The sequence below is a fragment of the Thermobia domestica genome, chromosome 11, assembly GCF_964235325.1.
Source record: "Thermobia domestica chromosome 11, izTheDome1.hap1.1, whole genome shotgun sequence".
NCBI lineage: Eukaryota > Metazoa > Arthropoda > Insecta > Zygentoma > Lepismatidae > Thermobia > Thermobia domestica.
In genome coordinates this window covers 67,296,707-67,316,983 of record NC_137464.1, presented here as the reverse complement: position 1 = coordinate 67,316,983, position 20,277 = coordinate 67,296,707, and the positions used below count along the sequence as shown (strand labels likewise).

The following is a 20,277-nucleotide window of genomic DNA, read 5'->3' as shown; positions in this document are numbered from 1 at the left end:
AGGCCGAGAACACGTTGAATATGAACCTCTCTCAGGGAGACCCTCAACTTCATAAACTGACGGAAACGTTGAACATGTGAGGGCTCTTGTACGATCAGACCGTCGTTTAACAATAAGGATGATGAGTGAACAGTTAAATTTAAACACTTTCACCGTACATCAAATTTTGACAGACGAGTTGAACATGCGAAAGATTTGTGACAAAATGATGCCGAAAAACCTCACAACTGAACAGAAGGACAATCGAAAAAACGTGTGCGTTGATCTTCTTGAGAGGATTGCCAATGACCAAGAATTCTTCAATTGTGTGATCACAGGTGATGAATCCTGGATTTTTGAGTACGATCCTGAAACAAAGCGGCAAAGCGAAGAGTGGCACACTCCGTCATCTCATCGACCGAAAAAAATGTCCAATGAGCAAATCAAAGATCAAGACGATGCTGATTTGTTTGTTTGTTTGTTTGTTTTTTCACAGGAAGGGTATCGTGCATAAAGAATTTGTTTCACCAGGACAAACTGTCAACCAAGTGTTTTATAAAAGTGTCCTTGAAAGTCTCAAGAAAAGAGTGATTCGCGTGAGACCAGACATTGCGGACAAGTGGATGCTTCATCATGGCAATGTCCCGTGTCACACGGCCATTTATCATCAGTGAATTTTTGACCTCAAACCGCATTACTGTTGTTCCTCAACCCCCCTATTCACCTGATTTGAGTCCTTGTGACATTTTCCTTTTCCAGAAATTGAAACATGTCTTAAAAGGACGTCATTTTGGAACTCTGGAGAACATTCAAAAGACTGTGAACGACCAGTTAAAAGCCATACCAGTTGAAAACTTCCAGCGCTGCTACCAAGAGTGGAAACAACGACTCCGCCGGTGTATAGCTGTCCAAGGGAACTACTTTGAAGGGGATAACATTGTTGTTTGAAAAACTTTTAAAAAAACTTTAGTTAGTACAAAATCACTCATTACTTTTCTAACATATCTCGTATTTTATATGTGCGGTTGGTAGTTTTTGTGACATGTGCGATTCAACAGAGTTGTGCCAAGTGTGCTTGTAATGGATTCGACGTAGGGGCAACGAATAGCAATTAAGTTGTGTGTTAAAGCCGGCAGCAAAATGGCGACAAAGAGCTTCGAATAGTAAATGCTGTTTACCGTTTGTATTGTTCCGTTCGAATGTCTTTCGGTGGTTTGAACGATTCTGATAACTTTTAAGACGATCCCAGAAGTGGCTGCAAAGTATAATGTAAAAATGAACAACAATCGATGTAATTCGACAACTGCTGCTTCAGAACTACTATCTTTCCTATTCTATTCTTTTCCGACTGGGAAGGCGTTATCCACAAGGAATTCGTACCACAAAGTCAATTGTGAACCGGCACTACTACAATGGCGTAATGGATAGGTTTCTTGAAAGAATTTGGCGTGACAGACCGACCATGACTGGTTCCTTCTCCAAGACAATGCTCCAGCTCACAACATGATTACTGTGAAGTAGGTTTCGGCGAATAAATGTGATTGTGTTGGAAAATCCCCTTACTGGCCTGACTTAGCACCTGCAGACTATTTTCTATTCCCAAAACCCCTCCATGAATTGATTTCGGGATGACGTGCACACAATGTCAGAATTACGGAAAATCCCTCTAATAATAAAATGAAACCGGTTAGGCTAAAGGAGACGGTGATGATGAGAAATGGTGGAATGAAGAAAGTTGCAGGAAACGGGAGAGCCCCGAGAAAAACCACGCTCACAGTGTTTGTCCACCCCAAAGCTTACTTGGCGTGAGCTGGGATCGAACCAAGGACTCCATGCACCAGAAGTGAACGCTCTACCACTGAGCCACCGCGGCCCCCTTTAATAATAGTATATTCCCTTCCGCAATGAACGAAAATAATCAGTAAAGGATGTGTATGCGCAGGTGTGTAATGCAATATACTGTACATATTGCATATATTATTTTCTTCTGAAGCGTATTTTATTCCTCTATTGCAGCGTTTCCCAACCTTTTTCAACTTGCGGCACACTACAGGTGTAACTTGAATTCTCGCGGCACACCCATATTATATATATATATATATATATATATATATATATAATTACCGTGGTATTTTAATGTGATTACTAATTTCCTTCTTACAGAGAAGAAAGCTCAATCACTGATTTTCCCCCGTGCTAAATAATTATACTTATTTTTAATTCTAATTTTAAAATAGAAAACAATAGCAATGAAATATAGGACTCAGGTTTTTAAAAATCCACTTTCTCTTTCGAAAACTGTATCTAACCTCTAACTAAAAGGGAAGATCACTAAATAACGAACAAATAAACAAATCTCCTATACTTTTGAAACACAAATGTAGGTAATTTGTATGCATGCTTGCTTTGTTGAATTTATTGAATGATATGTTAAAATTTCAAGTTACGAAATAGTTTGCAACAACAAAGAAGTAATAATGGACATGACAATGATAAATACGTTTTTCAACATTAAAAATGTACAGAAAAGTAACACAGTATGAAATTTAAAATTGTAGATTTATAGTAGAGGTTCATAGTAATGTGAAATATAAATATACATTTTCCCCTGTCTTGCAATTTGGTTCGTATAGAATTAATAGTTTGTTTCGATTTTTTCGCGGCACACCAGCGGCCCATTCGCGGCACACCAGTGTGCCGCGGCACACCGGTTGGGAAACGCTGCTCTATTGTATACTACAGTCGGACACCCTAGATTTTGTCTATGGAGATAAACCAATATACACTCGCTAAATATGAATATAAACATGGCGCTAAGGAAGTTCTGGGCAACCCCCTGAAACCATTAATGGATAGAAGTTTTTTCTTTATATATATATATATATATATATATATATATATATATATATATATATATATATATATATATATATATATATATATATATATATATTTATATATATTGTATTGTATTTATTTCTTTTGTATGAACTTACAAGTATGAGGAATGTCCTCAAGTAAGTGTAACATGCGTCATATGTACAAAAAATTTACATGAGTAAAATAAAGTAAAATTACCTTGTCAAGATATTTACGTACTCCTCAATCGTATAACAAGAATTTTCTAATAGAAATAATTTTAACTTTTGTCTAAATCTAAACCTTTTTCTTCATACTTTATATGAATTGGCAACATGTTGTACAACTTAACACCACCATAACTTACACTTTTTTGATACATTGCTGAGCGGTGATTACACAAATGAAAATATATATACGTATATAATAATTATTGTTACAAGTATTCAGAGTTGAATAATATTCGGACAGCGAACGTAATGGAAAACCCAGCTTTGTTTCCTCCTCCTCCCTATTCACTTAATACATCGTGTCGAACTCCTTCGAACAGCTGCATAAAAAACAAGTGTGTCATGAACTTACTTGCAATTTAAAGAGTCCATGTAACTAAGTAAAATCATTGCAGAAATGTTTTCTCACGCTTCTTCGTGTTACAGGCAAAACAACTGGAAAATGAGGGGAATACCCGGGGACTATATCAGCTCAAAAAGAAAAAGTTTATTTAAAAAAAGAAAGAAAGAAAACAAAACATCACTTCCGTTCGCAGCAACGGGATTACTGCGTATCTGCGCTCACCCAATTAGATGAGTAGGAAGTACTCCGCGCCTCTCAAGACATTTCGCAGTCATTCGCCTTTGAGTGATAACCAAACATTCAACTAGCTGGAACAACCGGAGATCACACGTGCACAATGAACTTCACCGAGCGCAATCTCACTGGCGTTACAGGAGCCAAAACCCAGCTCATGATGTACGATATCTTAGTGCCAGTGCTCGCAAGTACAATCATTGCTCTCAATCTAGCCGTTATTGTTTCATCCGGACTCATCTTGAAACGCAAAGTAGAACCAAAGACAACGTATATTTTTCTTGGAAATGTTGCCTGTACTGATTGCATCGCTGGGATGGCAATGTTGTTTGGTCACTTCTATCCCAGGCACCTTCGAGATCATCATTTCTGCATGTTTCAGCTAGGTAAGACGCCATTTTATTTTATTTTTAAAATAACATCTCTACAAATAGTTTGTAGGGCCTCTCAAGCATTTATACAAAGATCTTAATACGGGAGTTTTTTTTTTTTTTCTTGAAGTTTTGAGTAAAATACAATGATATATAGTTGGATATCAAAATTGCACCGTCAGCAAGAGGTATTCCGAGTAGCACGATATTTGCAGAATACGACGGGGGGGGGGGGGACAAAAAATAAACCAGACCTTCCTTCTAAAAAATATAGTTTTTTTTTTTTTTTTTTTTTTTACAAAATTCTTTGTGCCTCCTTTAAAGTATTCTCCATAGATGCGATGCACTTCTCCAATCTTCTTTCCCACTATTTAAAGGACCTCTGGAACTCTGGAACTTTGATATCGTCCAGTGTCCTCTGCGAAGCTCATTTTACAGCCTCCACATCATTAAAACGCTTCCATTTTAGATTTTTTTTTTTAATTCTTAGAAACAGAAAGAGTTGCACAGGTCTAGGCCTGGTGAATACGGAGGGTGTGGAACAACAGTCTACCTCTGCCTAATTAGCGGTTCACAGATCAGGTAGTGTGTGCGTGAGCGTTGTCATGGTGAAAGAACCAGTCACCTGATCGCCATTTTCAGTGTGTTTCCTCCACACGTCTTCCCGCAAACTCTTAAAACTTCCAAATAAAATTGCTGGTTAACAGTCTGATCAGGGGGGGACAAAGGGGACAAATTCCCGGTGCATAATTCCACGAACAATAACAACAACAAAAATTACCTTCGTCTTAATATCTGACCTCACTTTTCTTACTTTTTTTGTAGGGGGGTCGGGGGTATTCCACTGGCTAGACTATTGTTTGGTTTCGGGGTCATATCCGTAAAGCCAACTAATATCACCTGTAATGACCTTGGCCAAAAAAAAAAGTTTGGCTCACTTTCAATTTGATTTTTCAAGTCCTGGCTCAAATTCAGACCATCTTTTTTTAATCCTGTGTGAGTAGGCGATGAACGAATTTAGCGGCAACACATCTCATTTGCAACTCTCAATCAAAATCCGATCGCACGAGCTCCAACTCACTCGTGTGTGTTCTGAAATTTCGTCGATTGTAAAACGACGATCTTCGTTGAATTTTTGACAGATTTTTTTTTTTTTATTTTTTCGTCGTTTCGAAATAATGAAGGGTGCCCAGAATGAAAATGATTTTCAACAATCATCTCACCACGTTTAAAGCGTCCACACCACTCGAATCAACAGCGTCGAGTTTCCAAAATTTCTGTGAATGCATATGCAAGATGTGTTATATGTTTTCAGGAGAGTCTCGTTATTCTTTGATGTATTTCTTTTTAGTTAAAATATTTTATGAACAATGTCATAAAGAGCATTCTGTTCACAATATAGTTCAATTTTTCATTATGGGGGCTGCCTTTGACTAGGCCAGAGACAGGCAAAGAAGTGGGGAGTACCGTATGTTGCTTAGTTGTCTGTGCACAAACACATTTTGAAATAAACAATTATGTTGTAGAAGTTAGAAATTTTAACTTCCATCTCAATGTTTTAGTTGCTTATTAATTTTTGATAATGGTAAGTGAGAAACATTTTATTTTGTATCTATCAAACTAAAAATCTTGTGGGTGCTTAAGCCCCGGAGCACCCACGTAGTCGGCGCACAAGACTCGAACACTTCTGTACGACTCATAGTATTCTTCTTGAAAGCCTGTTGAAGCATTCGGTAAACTTCTGTTGCCGATTTTTCAAACAAATAGCAAAATTTCATGTCCCTTTAAATTTGCCATAACGATTTTGTAGGCAGCAAACGAGAACAGTTGAGAATAACACTACGATCAAACGTTAACCTCCTACACAGACACCGTTTGGGTAACTGATTTGGGAAGGTCTCTACTAGACCCATGTATTGAGAGAAATCTCCACAACTACGCTTTGAAACGGCCACGCGCTTTTAGTGCGGTTTCTTTTGGGTATCCCCTCGTATGTCGACGCTGGGAGAACAGTGACATGAAACTTGTTAAACTGCTTCTATGCTTGTCATTAATACCAGTCTCTTGGCAAGTCATTTCTCCAAGTTAAGATTTCTTTGCTTGCTCCTGTTTAAAATAAACATTTTTCTTGAGGCAAAATTAATTTACCCTTTCCTATTTCACAATCATACAAGTTCCTTAACTCTCCTTGAACTCTATGACCAATAGACACCCTGACTATCTGCTTTACAGATATTCAAGCAAGGACACTGAATGGAGATTCGTTTTAAGATTCCTTATCGATAGTAGTGCACATGGTCCTGGATTCGGTTTCCGCTAAGAAAGCACTGATCGCATTACGTTGATTCACATTTCACTTTAAACTGTAGTTTATATCACACACAGTCCCGGTGCTCAAAAGGGACGCTCAACATCAATAAACAATAATCCTCATCAATAGTAATTTGAACTTCCTTTCTTATAGCTATTTTCAAACTTAAAGTTTCGTGACAAAATAAGGATCTGTTGCTAATAGCGCTCAAATTTCGTAAAACTACAGGAAAAGCTAGGATTTAGAATCAATCAATCATACAGGTTCATTGCTAAAACGGACGCTTAACCTCAAACAACTCAACGTGCAACAATGAAATTTCGTGTAGCCGCAATTGAATGCTGAATTCGTAGTCGACGACAATTTGGTCGTTGTAATTTACAACACAAGAACTGTATTGGGAGAGAAGGCTGAGAGCGCATCTGGAAGTATTGCCTAGGGCGCCAGGGTTCTTAATCCGATACTGGTGTTAGGTTTTTCTTTCCTTGTTTGTTTATTTAAGTAATTTCTGAAAGCTCCTTTGCAAACAAACTACATCGTCTACAGCAGCGTTTTCCAACCGGTGTGCTGCGAATGGACCGCTGGTGTGCCGCGAGGAAATCGAAAAAAAATTATTAATTCTATAGCAACCAAATTGCAAGACATAGGAAAAAATGTATATTTTTTGTATTTCACATTACTATGAATTTCTAGCATGGAAAAAATTACTGTAATTGTAATATATTATTCTACATCTATTACTGTGTAGCAGACAGTATTTCGGCTCGTACACATTTCCACGGTTAGCTGCTATGTTACGCTTCAATTGAGAGTCATACTAACACCGAGAAATGGAAGCTCTTGTACGGTACGCGTCAAATGAACGTTCGTAGAACACTCATTCGCACGTGAATGACAGAACAACACTCTGTTCAACAGCTGTGTTTTCACTTCGACGCATCGCAAGCTGTGTGATTACAATAATATGCACAATATATGTTTTGGTTAAAACAGCAAAGTTAAAAGTACAAGACATTTGTTTGTTCATTCGTTATTTAGTGATCTTCGTTCTTAGTGAAAGGTTGGATACAGTTTTCGAAAAAGAAAGCGTTATTTCATTGCAATTGTTTTCTATTTTAAAATTAGAATAAAAAAATAAGCATAATGAATTAGCATAGGGGAAAACCAGTGATCGAGCTTTCATCTCTGTGAGAAAGAAATCAGTAATCACAGAAAAAAAATACCATGGTATTTTATATTTGCAAATAATAATAATAATAATAATATCTATGAGTGTGCCGCGAAAATTTAAATTACACCCGTAGTGTGCGGCAAGTTGAAAAAGGTTGGGAAACGCTTGTCTACAGTACATCGTAGTTCCACTCTTGTTACAAGTATAGACTCAAAAGAAGTAGATTATTCCTTATTTGTTTTCTCTTCCTTTTTTCGTTCTTCATTTAAGATTTCTTTTAAATAATCAATCGTAAGGACATTATGTAGCCTATATATCGTACGTGATTTACAGAATGAATCCGACCTCGATTAGAACTAGTTTCCTACGAAGACCTTTGGTTTCAGAGCTGTTGGTCATCAAAGTTCAAATTTGGACTTAGTCAAATTTTCATTAATATTTCGCTAATTACTATTTAGAACAGTAGTTCCCAACCTTCTTTACCTGGCGTCTTCCTTTGTGACTCCCTCATACTTCACGTTCCCTTCTTTGCCGCTTGCCCGTCTGATTCGTTCTGCAACTTCAGATGTAGCAGTGAATTCTCAAATCTTTAATAATAATAATAATAATAATAATAATAATAATAATAATAATAATAATAATAATAATAATAATAATAATAATAATAATAATTCTTACCAATTTACATTTCTTTCCAGGAAAACTTCTGTATACCATTGTAGTGCAAATTGCTTTACCAGTTTTGTTCTTAATGGAACCACAGTTCTTACAGAATAGTAATTTTGAGTTTATAAGGTATTTAATTTAATACATTTTTGTTATACATTCATAATAACTACGAATGTAGTTTATTTCTGTCAACAGCCTGCGCCCCTTTCTCGCTCTTCATGCATCCCCTTTCCCCAGATTGGGAACCACTAATTTACAATAATTACCATGTTCTACCATGTCATTCATTATTAACATCATTAGAGACGGCCAATTCCGGAATTTTTACTTTCGGAAATAAAGTCGGAAAAATTCCGGAAAATTTTGGCCATCCCTAATCATCATAATTTCCCTTAGCTTCGGTGCATAATCGCAGGAAGTTAAACTTTACGGGAAAAAATCTCCATTCTGATTAAACATACGACTTTATCTCATCTCACACACCAGAGATTTTCCTTAGCTACACGTGATAAGTTTTGGCATCGTGTCACAGATGCAAGGTTTGCAATATTCCACGATGATATTAGTTTCACCCTCCCTATGCATCATTGTGGATCTAAGTAAGTACTACTGATTTGGACTTGTGTTAGGCCTTCGGGAGGTGCCACAGACCGAAAATTTGTAAGTGAAATGATTTTACACTTGTACCTTCAGCTGCCTGCCTGGCACATTTGGGGCTATCGCCTCTTCTTCTTTGGTACTGAATTTAAAATGTCCAGCACTGTATCACTGAAGAAATTAGAAGTAAAAAACCTACATAAGCATTAATTCCGCCCGTTGTATTCGATAGATGTGAATACTAACTACTAACCTACAAAAAGTTTGAAGACGAAGTTTTGTCAAAATGTTTGACGCAAAAACAGATTATCAAACAAGTGAATGGAGCAGTTATGGGATGAGCCATGACTCACGGCTTTTACACGGCTCTGAGTCTTGCTTCAAAGAACCGGAGACCCAGACAGACCCCTGACCCGGAAGCAGCGAAAATATCAGCTCTGCATCATTACTGCAGAATTCTATTAACGATGCTCACTAATCGAGTTCGAAAAGTAATTTATCTGATCCGCGGTGTGGTGTTTCTTAATCAAAGTTCCATGTTTCGAATACTTCACAAGTAATTATATGTTTTTTCGTCTTCCCACACTGAAAAAATAATACAGTGGCATTTGAACATAGCCTATACAAAAATATTTAATGAAATATTGTTTGGACTCAATGGCTATTTTACATTCTAAATGACAAGTTTTACAGATTCGCTCGATTAAACTATGATGATCCGCCACAAGGAAAACATGTAGCTTATTTTTTCTGTGATGCTCAAGCGTTTATACTCTGATAAACCTTGTAGTTATGTTTCAGTGGAATGCTTTGGCACACACAGACGCAAAAAACAAGCGAGATACAAAATCATAGATTTAGTGAAAACACCGTGGTAGATGGGGAGAGAATAGAGTCTTTGTTTATTAGAATTATATTAGTAGCCTCACGCATTCTCCCCATATGTATGACGATGTTTCGCAGTATTCGGGGCATGCTGGGTCACTCTGGGTCACACCGGGTTACTCTGAGACATAAGTCTTGTCTGCCCGAGTCACAGGACACGAAAATCGTGACCCATTACATCATTGGAATGGAGAAAGCCACAAAATGTAAAATTTCACAATATATACCCACCATCCAACATTTTACTGACAATATCGTCGAGACGTCTACATTAAATGTAAAATGTCCCATCAATAACATTAAAAATACCTGTAGACTATAGGTTTTAGCTGGGAAACCTTTGCTAAAGAAATCTTTGGTTACACTGAAAGATAGAAGAATGATATAAAACGAGATCTCAAGGGTATGTAACAACAATTCTGACTTGATTGGCTTGGTACAAGAGTTAATAAGTAACTTTTGTTTCTGCGATGATGAACCGTTTGGTCTTATATGTCATTCAGTTGTTTAGTCACAACAGAATTACAACTTCTTCATGATCACCCGCAGTAACTTGTACGTACTATGTTAGAACTCTCCTTGCTCCTTGCTTTCCTGTTAATTTCAAAGTTGTAAGGGAAAACATGCTAATGACAAGAGATATGACTTGACTTTCTTTTCTTTCGAGTTTTCACTTGGCGATATATCCACACACCCCAGTGTTTCGACACGAGTTTCATGAATATGCTGCTTTCGTTTTGCGTTGTGATCAGTGGCGCATGCAGACCATCCTGTCCCAACAAGTATCAGATACTTATAAAATTTCAGTATAGCAATCAAGGAAGAGAATCTTGTTGTGTTTGAATATTCTGCCCAAAGGAAGGTTTTTGCCCACTTATCTGGCACAGTAAGAGGGACACTAGCTCGTTAGAACAGGGTCGATTAGGCAGATTTTTTCCCTTATGGCTTCGAAAGGTACATGGAAAACTGAAACTTTAGGAGTTTTCGATTGAAGGAGTAGATTAAAAATTAAAAATAGCAATGCTACATGCAAAAGTTCTTCAATAGGTTCATTTGTGTGTGTGTTAATAGTTAATAGGTATTAATGAACTATACCGACAAATTGTAAGAGGCGATTTCTCACATCAAAAATTCGTAAGGGTCATCCAAAAGTATTTAAAATAATACATTACAATATGTATTATATCGGATAGAAAAGGCCGTGAAGTGGCGGTCCACATTAGTGTAGAGGAAGTTACACCATACGCCATCAAAAAATGCATATTTCAGCAATGTGCAATGGATGTCCATTAGGGTGGAACGAAAATGGCCTTTTTTTAATTTTTATTTTTTTAAGTTTTGTAATAGTGCGGAAAAGTTGCCTTTTAGGTTCAAAAAGAAGAAGAAGAAATTTGGTTGTTATACTGCAACATCTTGAGGTGCCGCAAAGAGCTTGAAGTTTGTAAAAAGAAATTAAAAATTGAAAAGTTATAAACTTTGGCAAATTATATTTTATGGTTTTCTCGTACATATAATGCTACAAAAGATTGTTGCAAATTCATATATAAGTATTAAAATTAGAAAAAAATATTAATTACAAAATATAATTTAAAAACATTATTGTGAAAAGGTTTGTATTTTTGCTGATTTTGAAGTTTTTGGAAACTATTTTTACTGTAACAAATAGTAGTAAATGAGGTTGAAATAAATGCTCGTGGAATCAATTACATATATTTTTATTAGAATACACATAACAAAATATCATAATACACTTTTAAAGACAATGAAAGTTCATTTTTTATCGTTTAAAATACCCACAATGATTACAAATGTTACAGCTGCAAAATGTTTGTTTCTACTTCATTGACACATTAAAATTCTTTTAAAAATAAAATTTTGGCATGTTCTCAGGTCGGGGAAAGTCGATAAGCAGGTCCACTTGACTATTTGGTTGAGCTTCAGATGTCTTCCGTATAAAGTCTTTGAGAGAAGTACTGGGAACATGTTTTACCAAGGGGGGTTCAGTTGTGTCATTTTCAGTCCTTGATATCATGTCGATAAAACCTTTGCGTCAAAGTTTATCTGTGGAACTTTAAACTTCCTGAATCCGCCTCTATTTTCTGTTCTTGCTTTTGAAACGTCGTAAACCTAGTTCTCTTACATTTTTGCACTCATCACATAGCATGGACAAAATGAGATTTTCTGCAGCAGCAAAGTACTCATTTCTTTGAATAACTGGATCTAGAACGTTCTTGAAATCATCAGAGAGATAGCGTGAATATGAGATAAGCTTAAATAGATGTTTGGAACTATAAGTACATGAAGGTTTCAACTTAATGTTAAACCATATAGGTGCATATACTTTTACAATGTATTCAACTAGAGTCTTAAGGTTCTCAGTTGCCACATACAATCTAAGTATACGGTTTGTTAATGTAAGCCACCTGGAGTGAACAAATCTCCCAGGGTTTCTTAAACATAAATCTAGCGAACAATTTCCACTTGATACAGCGATACACATATCCAACAAATACTTTCGATCCGTACTTGAAATCATTTATGTTCTCCGAAAGAGGAAGGTTATTTTTAATTGGCAAGAAAGTAACCACAGCAAGATTAGTACAGTTTTGCAGCTGATGACCTATTTCGCCTTTAAATTCATTGGGTCCCTTCCCTTCGTTTTACCATCTAAATGATAGAAAAGATGTCACAAATGCAGCTCATTTCCGTGGAAGAAACAAACCATTATAAAAATGTTCTTATTTTATTTTCCATCGAAGAAATCACATCGTTACTATGTTCAGTATTTACAACGGTTCCATCACACCTAATAACGGTACAGTTCAAAAGTTGTTCGTTGTGTTCTCTATCCTCAGACAACTCCAGTATACTGTCGTCTATGTCCTTTCCAGTGCCAGATTTAGGTGTTACGTGACCTAAAACTTTGAGCTTGGTTCCTCTGTTAGTGAAACGTGCTCTTCTGAAATACGTTTTTGTATAACTTAGTTCCTTTCTTTCCTTGAACAATTAATTTGTCTTTTCTTTCATCAAAAAACAATCCTCATTTTCAATTATCTGATAAAGACTATCATTGATGACATTTCTTTGATTTTTTTAATCTTGCTCGTGTAATTTTCATCCTGTCTATTACTTTGGTTTTGTCTTCCCCTGTGACTAAACCCAAGTCCTGTAAAGCAGCACTAGTTATAGCTGCAGCAGCTCTATCTGATATTTCGGTACGATCACAAATGGAAGCTACAGGTGGCAATTTCATACAAATTTGAGTGCTTATCTTTTTATATTTTTTGAGTTTAAAAGGGCGGTAGCTGCTTTTCAAAAGTCAGGTCTATTTGGTCTTCAGTGCTTTCAATGTTGTCAGTAACCGTTTCTGTTACACTACTACTTTGTCTACGTTCTTAATTAAACTTAACTGTTTTCTGTATTTCTTTACTTTTTCTTGCTTCTTTCTTCTTAAAAGCGCTTGTGATGGCTCTATCAACATTACTCATAACCATTTTCCTGGTAGAGCGTTGATGTTTTTGAAAGTCTTGTTCTAAAACACGGCTTTTATTTCTTCTATACAACTACAAGTATCAAAGTTTTGACACTTGCAGGCAGCAATATCAAATAAACGTTTAGCTTCTCTAAATTTTGCGAGGTTCGAGTCAAACTTATCTAACCTTTTCTACTTTTAGACCTTAATAAATTCCTATATTTAGCATGACTAACTTTTATCAATTGTGAAATTCTAAGGTTAGAAACAGTGGAAATAGAAGCTCTTGACCATATTTGTTGTATTTTACGAACTAAAGTCTCGCATATTTCATTTACAGTAGGATACTTCTCTGACGCAACTTTGAAGTTATGTCTAATAAAACAGTAGCATTTCATTACATCTTCGTAAGTAGGCAGTACAACTTCACACAAATCACTAAATCTTCAAAAAAAAAAAAAAAAAAAAAAAAAAAGACATTCCGACATTGGTCTTGTATTCACTTGTTTAGACTAAGCCATTTTAACTCACAACAATAAAGTAGTACATAAACTAACAAATATTACGTTGTTCTGTTACACAATAGACGCCAATTTAACTGAACTCGGCAAAGCTACTGACGCCTAATCTGAGTTTTTCACCATACGGAAACACTGTTGCCAACTCCTATTGGCAAAATGTCACTAAATTTTGCTCCTAAAGTGTGTTTTTACAAAATTTTATTGGTCTTGCGGCACCTCAAGACTTAATCCAAAAAGATAAAATATATATGTGTGTGTCTTTTTGACATAAAGTTGCTTATTTGACAGTATTTGAAATAAAAAAGAATTATGACTTCTTTTTTTTAAAAAATTAAAATGTAGCAAAAATTGCAATTTTATGAAAATGTATCGTCCTTGCGGCACCTCAAGACGTGCTCCAATATTTTTCATATTTCATTTTTATCTTATCTACACCAAAAGGCAACTTTTCCGTGCTATTACAAATTAAAAATCAAAACTTGTTTTTTTCGTTCCACCCTAATGTCCATATTCTCCATAGAACATAATTCCCAGATATGTTTCCAATAGAATTCCTATATATGCTTGAACTTAAAAGTGCGTCCAAATTAGGTAAAAAGTAAGCCTTGAAAGCAATGAGCACTACCCAGATAGCACGAATACTTGCGGCAAATTTTTGCTTCGTTTAGTGGAGCAAACAATCTGAAAGTTTGCGAAGGCAAAATTTCTTAATATTTATTAAAAGCTTTCAATATGATCTGCAAATTTTCGCTGATTTATAAAAATAAATTCACCACTGCAATTAATTTGCATCTTTTTTGAAAATATAGCGTCGAAAGTTTGCCGTCGCAAACAGTTTGCAACTCTGTAGAAAAAACTTGCTGAAAGCAAATATGTGATGATATTACCGAGTGCGCGCTCATGGTACCCAGAAGTCACTGCGCTACATCAACTGTGACAAAACAAGCGGGAAGTGAGAATCGAGAAAAACCAATACATCAGAGGACTCCAGAATAAACTCACTGGTCTCTTATCAGATGTTTTTATTGACCCAGGCAGCCTGACGTTATTTTGTGAATGTGTGTGAGAGTAAGTACAGGGATATGATCGTTGAGTAAGTAGATAAGTTGCAATATCCTTTGTCTGTGCGTTTATCGTTCACAAGTTTCTTATCTTTGGCAAGTAGCTAAAGATGTTTAATGCTTGCCACTAAGAAAAGAGGGATCCACATTATAAAAATTTTGATGTTTCATAAAGTTAGGTTTCACTTTATAAATTTGCAGCAAACATTACCTGATACATTTGCAGCAAACATGATCTTGCGATCGTGAAAACACTTTCTGCAATGTTGCTGCAAACCTTTTAATATTTTCACCAAATTCATCAGTTCATTTTCGGAAATTTTGTCAAAGAAAATTTGCACAAAATATTTGCAGCAAAGTCCTGGTAAACTTTCTTGCTGTGCAGTCGCAAACATTTCGTTTGTATTGGTAGATGTTTTCATTTTCTGAGGCAACTTTGCTGCAAACTCAGCCAGCGTCAACTTCGTTATTTGCATTGAACTTTCGGCAAATTTTCTCATTTGAAAAGGCAAGTTTTTTGCAAACTTTTTAGTTTGCCTTTGCAAATTTTTAAACATTTTTAAAAAGTTTTTTGTGCTATCTGGGTAAATATGTCGGCGGGAAGTCAACATTGTTAGTGATCGCCAGTTTCACGGTCCTTATGTTCAGAAGAACGCGTTTTTTTTTTTTTTTTTTTTTTTTTATACGGCATGCCAGGATGTCCTAAAAGTCTTGCACGAAACAAGGAGGAAAATAGAACACAGAATAACAAAAACATATTTTATTCAGCAAAGTGCAAGCCTCTATCTTCGAATACTTTCATCTATCTCAGCGACAACGGTTCAATCTGCTAGCGATGTCAGGTGGCAGGCTTAGAATTGAAAAACTCTCAACAAGCTGAATGCGCCTCATTATATGAATTAAACTGCCGACCACACAGGAAATGTTGAGATATAGCGAAACAAACGACAATCCTATGGTGCAACGACCAGATTATGGGTGGGATAAGGTAACAAATTAAACCCATGAAGTTCAGCCAGGATGTTGGTCCTTCTTCGAGATTAGTGACTTGGACTATTGTCAATCTGAAGCAGTAACCTCTTCCTCCTCGTTAATACCGGGCTTTATCGTTGAGAATGACATACACTCGGCTTAATTGTTCACAATATAGTTCACCTGTTAAAGCACAACCTTCTGGAACAAACTAATTGACAGTCCCACAAATATTTCACCAAACACCTTGCATCAGCCTTTTTCCAAATTTATCCTGTTTCACATGGACTATGGCCTCTTGTCCTCTTTCCACCTTCTGTTACTTTTTTTTTTTTTTTTTTCAGGAACATCCACTTCTCGTCTCCTGTTACTTCCCTTAGAAAAGAAGATCAAATAGTTTTGTTGCACTGTTTGACAAACTGCAACACTGTGCCGGGCCTGCAACTCTAATAGCTCGTAAAGACTTTGTCGGGGCTGTTTATTGGTGTAATCCATGTCATGCAATCGATGATTTACCGTTGATTCAGATGCCTCAACCAATCTTGCTTACATACTTGTACAGGACTGTAATTCGGCATTCATGGTATTCTACAAAGGGTCGATAACGTATATCGTAGGTCTTTCTGCGAGGGGATAGTCCATGAGGGTTAGATCACCTGAGGGAACTATCGATCGATTGAAACTTGTAATACTTTCTTCGTTACCCATACGACAAATTTCCTTCGCTGCTGCTTTTGCTTTACTTTTTTTTTTTTTTTCATAAAAATCATAGCACTGCATGAATAGCAATTTGGTTCTCAATCATCTTGCCCACTTTGACTTCATGGGAACACTCGCTACACAGACAGTCCTTGCCGTCACTTGATCCCACAAAAATGTCCTCTGTCTGTCAACAGCCTTTCACTGGTAGCGACACTTACCTTTGCAAATTTCACCTAATTCAGTGCAGTGTGCTCATGGTGCAGGACTTCTGGAACAGCCTAGTAGTTAAGGATTTTTCATGTATACTGCAACAGATTGTATTTATTGTTATTTCTTACTACTAGTAAGAAAATTCTGAAAACTATTAATTAATATTCAATTTCTTTAGTTTTCTTCAACACTCAAAAAATATTTTTTACACTTTTACAGGATTGGTGGTATCGGCTACACTGGCTTCCATCATAAGTGTGGGACTTATCGGCGCTGACCGTTTCCTGTATATAGTCCACGGAATGAAATACAAGCGCCTGATGTATCCTAAAAGAGCTCGAATATGTATCCTTCTGGCTTGGTTGGTAGGAATGATAATAGGATACCTGCCAGCAATGGGTTGGTCCAACTATACTGATGGTGCAGTGTGTTGGCTAGTTGACGTATACCCTCGACCCTTGTTGTTACTTACAGTGAGTATTGGATTTGCACCTATTCTTACCAACACCATTCTCTATTCCATTATATTGTATCATGCAATCAAAAAGGTGATGCAGCTGAGGAATGCAGCGAGAAACCAGGGCAGCTCAGATGCTGAAACCCCAAATAAAATGAGAGTGTTTCAAGGCGGACTTAAGAAAACAGAACAAAATGATAGTACAGAGTCTAAAGAACCAACGAAATGGAAAGCTGTCAAAATTGTTTTGCTAACAACAGGATGTTTCATAATTACATGGTGCCCCTACTTTATAGGTTCTACTATTTACTCGTTTTGTAAGAAAGGCGAGTGTAAATCTCTTCGCGTAGCAATTGCAGCTCCACTTGCTATTCTCGGATACAGTAACTCACTAATTAATCCCATTATATACGCTTGGTGGCACAATGGGTTCCGGAGATTTGTCAAGAATTTGATTCGTAGAAGACAGCAGAATAGAAATCTACATTTTGCCAATATACAAACAGTTTCTGCTCCTAAAACAGCATCCACCAGTGCTGCATCCAAAACTTGAGCATAAAAAAATGTCAGATTATTTTACAAACATGATTCGTTTCGTGGTCTGGCGTTAAGACACAATCTATTTTTCTACTAAAGAAACTTACTTATTTGCTGAAATTACATCTTATCAGCAGCTAAAAAGAAAACGAACAGATTCTCGTAATGTGTAACGAAAGTTCCTATACATTACATAAAAAAAGTAAGATATATATAACTCTAACTAACTAACTAACTAACTCTATGGAACCCGGAGGTTCAATGCCGTGTTCACAAAAGCTCTCCACTGACTTCTGTCCTTAGCTAACTGCATCTAGTTTCTACTTTGTATTTCAATCTCTGCGAGATCCATCTTAATATTGTCCTCCCATCTACGCCAAGATCTTCCTAATGATCGTTTTCCGACTGGTCTTCCAGTCAAGACTTTGAAAGCGTTTCTACTTTCTTCCATTCTAGCAAAATATTTTCAAGCACGTTTTGCAAATTCATCACGTATAATTATGTCCAAAATTTCTTGTTTAGTTCAGCAAATATCTTTCATATAAATTTAATCAAACTACATTTTTATCAGGACAAAGCAAAAAAAAAAAAAAAAATAAAAAAAAACCGCAGAGGAAAAGAAATCGGTGTGGAAATCCCCGCCAGCCCAGAAGTCATATCCTTGTGTGTTATTCCATTATTTTTCTATGGCTTCTATGTGTATATCAAATGTTTTACTTTTCTACTTATTGATAGTACAAACCTTTGTTCATAACACTATGAAATAACGGCAGAAATTGGTTTCCTAATACTTCATTACGTCACGGAATGACACAGTAAGTCAGGTTATGGTAAACAATATAGGAAATATATTTGTAACTCTGTCTCACAGATCTTTCTAAGATCTTGACAACTATGGATTTCAAACTTAAATATTTTGTTTGAAAAATGCAAAAAATTAAAAATGAATATTCTGCTATTTTCAGTTAAGAATCAAACAAAATCACGCACTAGCTAAGATATAGTGTGATGGCTTGTTAAATTCAACTCTACATATATGACGGCCATTATAGTCTTGTATTTAACTTTAGTTTTCAAGAATAATAATAAACTATATCCTACATTTGGTATAGAAAATTCTTGGTCATATGTAATCAGGGTCAAAACTGTTCTTATTATGGAAATTATAAAAGAAAAATCCCTTAACATATTCGCTATTACCGCAGACAATCTCATACGATCTGGATAATATAAATGGAGATACCTAAGATAAACAAAACATCTAGCCTACACGGCAAATTCAACAGGGTTTGTAAAATTTTAGTTGGAAAGCCGATAGGAGAGAAAATTTTGGAAGACTACAAACGTGGGAGGGTACTACAGAAGGGGTGGGTAACACTCTTGATTCAATGAGCTCGCATAAAATAGGATCCAATAGTGTGCTTTCCTTTCTGAGGCGATGAACCTTCGAGATTCGTAAAGTCATGGAATGAATTAGTACAACAGACATCCTTAGTCGTTTAGTTGAGTTTTGTGCCGCATATCATGAGTAATTCTAATAAGTTGTTTTTGTCTTTCATACCACAGATAACTTTAACTGCTATTTGATCTTTTCTGGCTTTCTTTTCTTTAATTATAGTTGTAATACATTTTCAAAAGTGAATCTTCAAGTTTTCAATGCGTTGAATTTTCAACGCAACGAATAGAAACATTTCAAGTACCCTAAATAATTAGTATATTTCAAATATTCTGAACTCTTTAAGATATTTAACACTTCGCCTAGAAACTGTCTTGAAACAACTACAATTTCACCTTCCGTTCAGTGCTTATAATTATATGTACGAAAATAATTCTTTTGAATTAAATTACTGTTTGTGTTAAATTATTAAATTAAATTGCTGTTTGAATAAAATTATTTTCGCTAAGCTTGCTATGTACCGTTACTATTTCAATTTAATTTCATTGGTAGCGAATATGTTAAGAAACAAATAAGGAAACCACATTTTAAAAATCATTTTGTAGTAAGATTATACCTTTGTAGAATCTTTTTAGTTTAAATAAAATATATTATTATTATTATTAGCTAATATGACCTTTTTACTACAAAATTTATTGGTTTCCATAACATAATTCTCTAGTTTGTTTCTTCAGTTAGCCAAATTTATACTGGGTAGCCCAAAAGTAGGTATACAGTACCGTACTGATCAGCTCATTCAAGTTTATATCATTTCCTATTGTTATTCATCAGGTACACTTAGTTTCTGTATTATTTGGTCTTAATGTCCTTTTACTTATATCTTAAGCTAGGAAGAGCCGAAGCAAATAAACACATAAAATAGAATATTATACTTGATCAATGCAAGGGTGTATACCTACTTTTGGGCCACCCTGTATTGTAAATAAAAATGTGATGTACAGAATTATAATACGTGAAGAAGATACTATTTCCATATCTGAAGAACAATTCTATGTTAAAATAGTGTAACACACATTGTACAATACACAAAATATTACTGAGATACTGAAAGTAAGTGTAATAAGATTTAGAAGAAAAGTGTTAGTAGGTTTTCTACCAAAACATTTCTTTTATATTGTAATACGTATGTTAAGAGAGTATTTTACATGTGTATTTACATGTGATGTGATACTTCCAATATTCACCATTGCTGACAAGTAAAATGAAAACAATGCAATAAATCTAGCGTAACTGATTCCAA

The 20,277-nt window shown here is 35.7% G+C and overlaps 2 protein-coding genes across 6 annotated transcripts in view; one reads left to right on the top strand and one right to left on the bottom strand.

Annotated features, from left to right (window-relative positions):
* The window catches only part of LOC145664137 (putative FERM domain-containing protein FRMD8P1), a 180,947-nt gene that overhangs the window by 103,057 nt on the left and 57,613 nt on the right, over positions 1-20,277 (bottom strand). The window lies entirely within an intron of this gene.
* On the top strand, positions 3,652-18,940 carry LOC145664140 (glucose-dependent insulinotropic receptor-like). The gene is made up of 2 exons (XM_081730538.1): positions 3,652-4,031; positions 16,807-18,940. Exons 1-2 carry the CDS (start codon positions 3,749-3,751, stop codon positions 17,595-17,597), a joined length of 1,074 nt encoding a protein of 357 aa, XP_081586664.1. The 5' UTR covers positions 3,652-3,748; the 3' UTR covers positions 17,598-18,940.

What these genes read in the sequence shown, in the direction of transcription:
- LOC145664140 (XM_081730538.1), top strand. Translation starts at nt 3,749, where the DNA reads ATGAACTTCACCGAGCGCAATCTCACTGGCGTTACAGGAGCCAAAACC. An exon ending in TTTCTGCATGTTTCAGCTAG is followed by an intron (nt 4,032 to 16,806) that starts GTAAGACGCCAT and finishes ACACTTTTACAG; the next exon opens with GATTGGTGGTATCGGCTACA.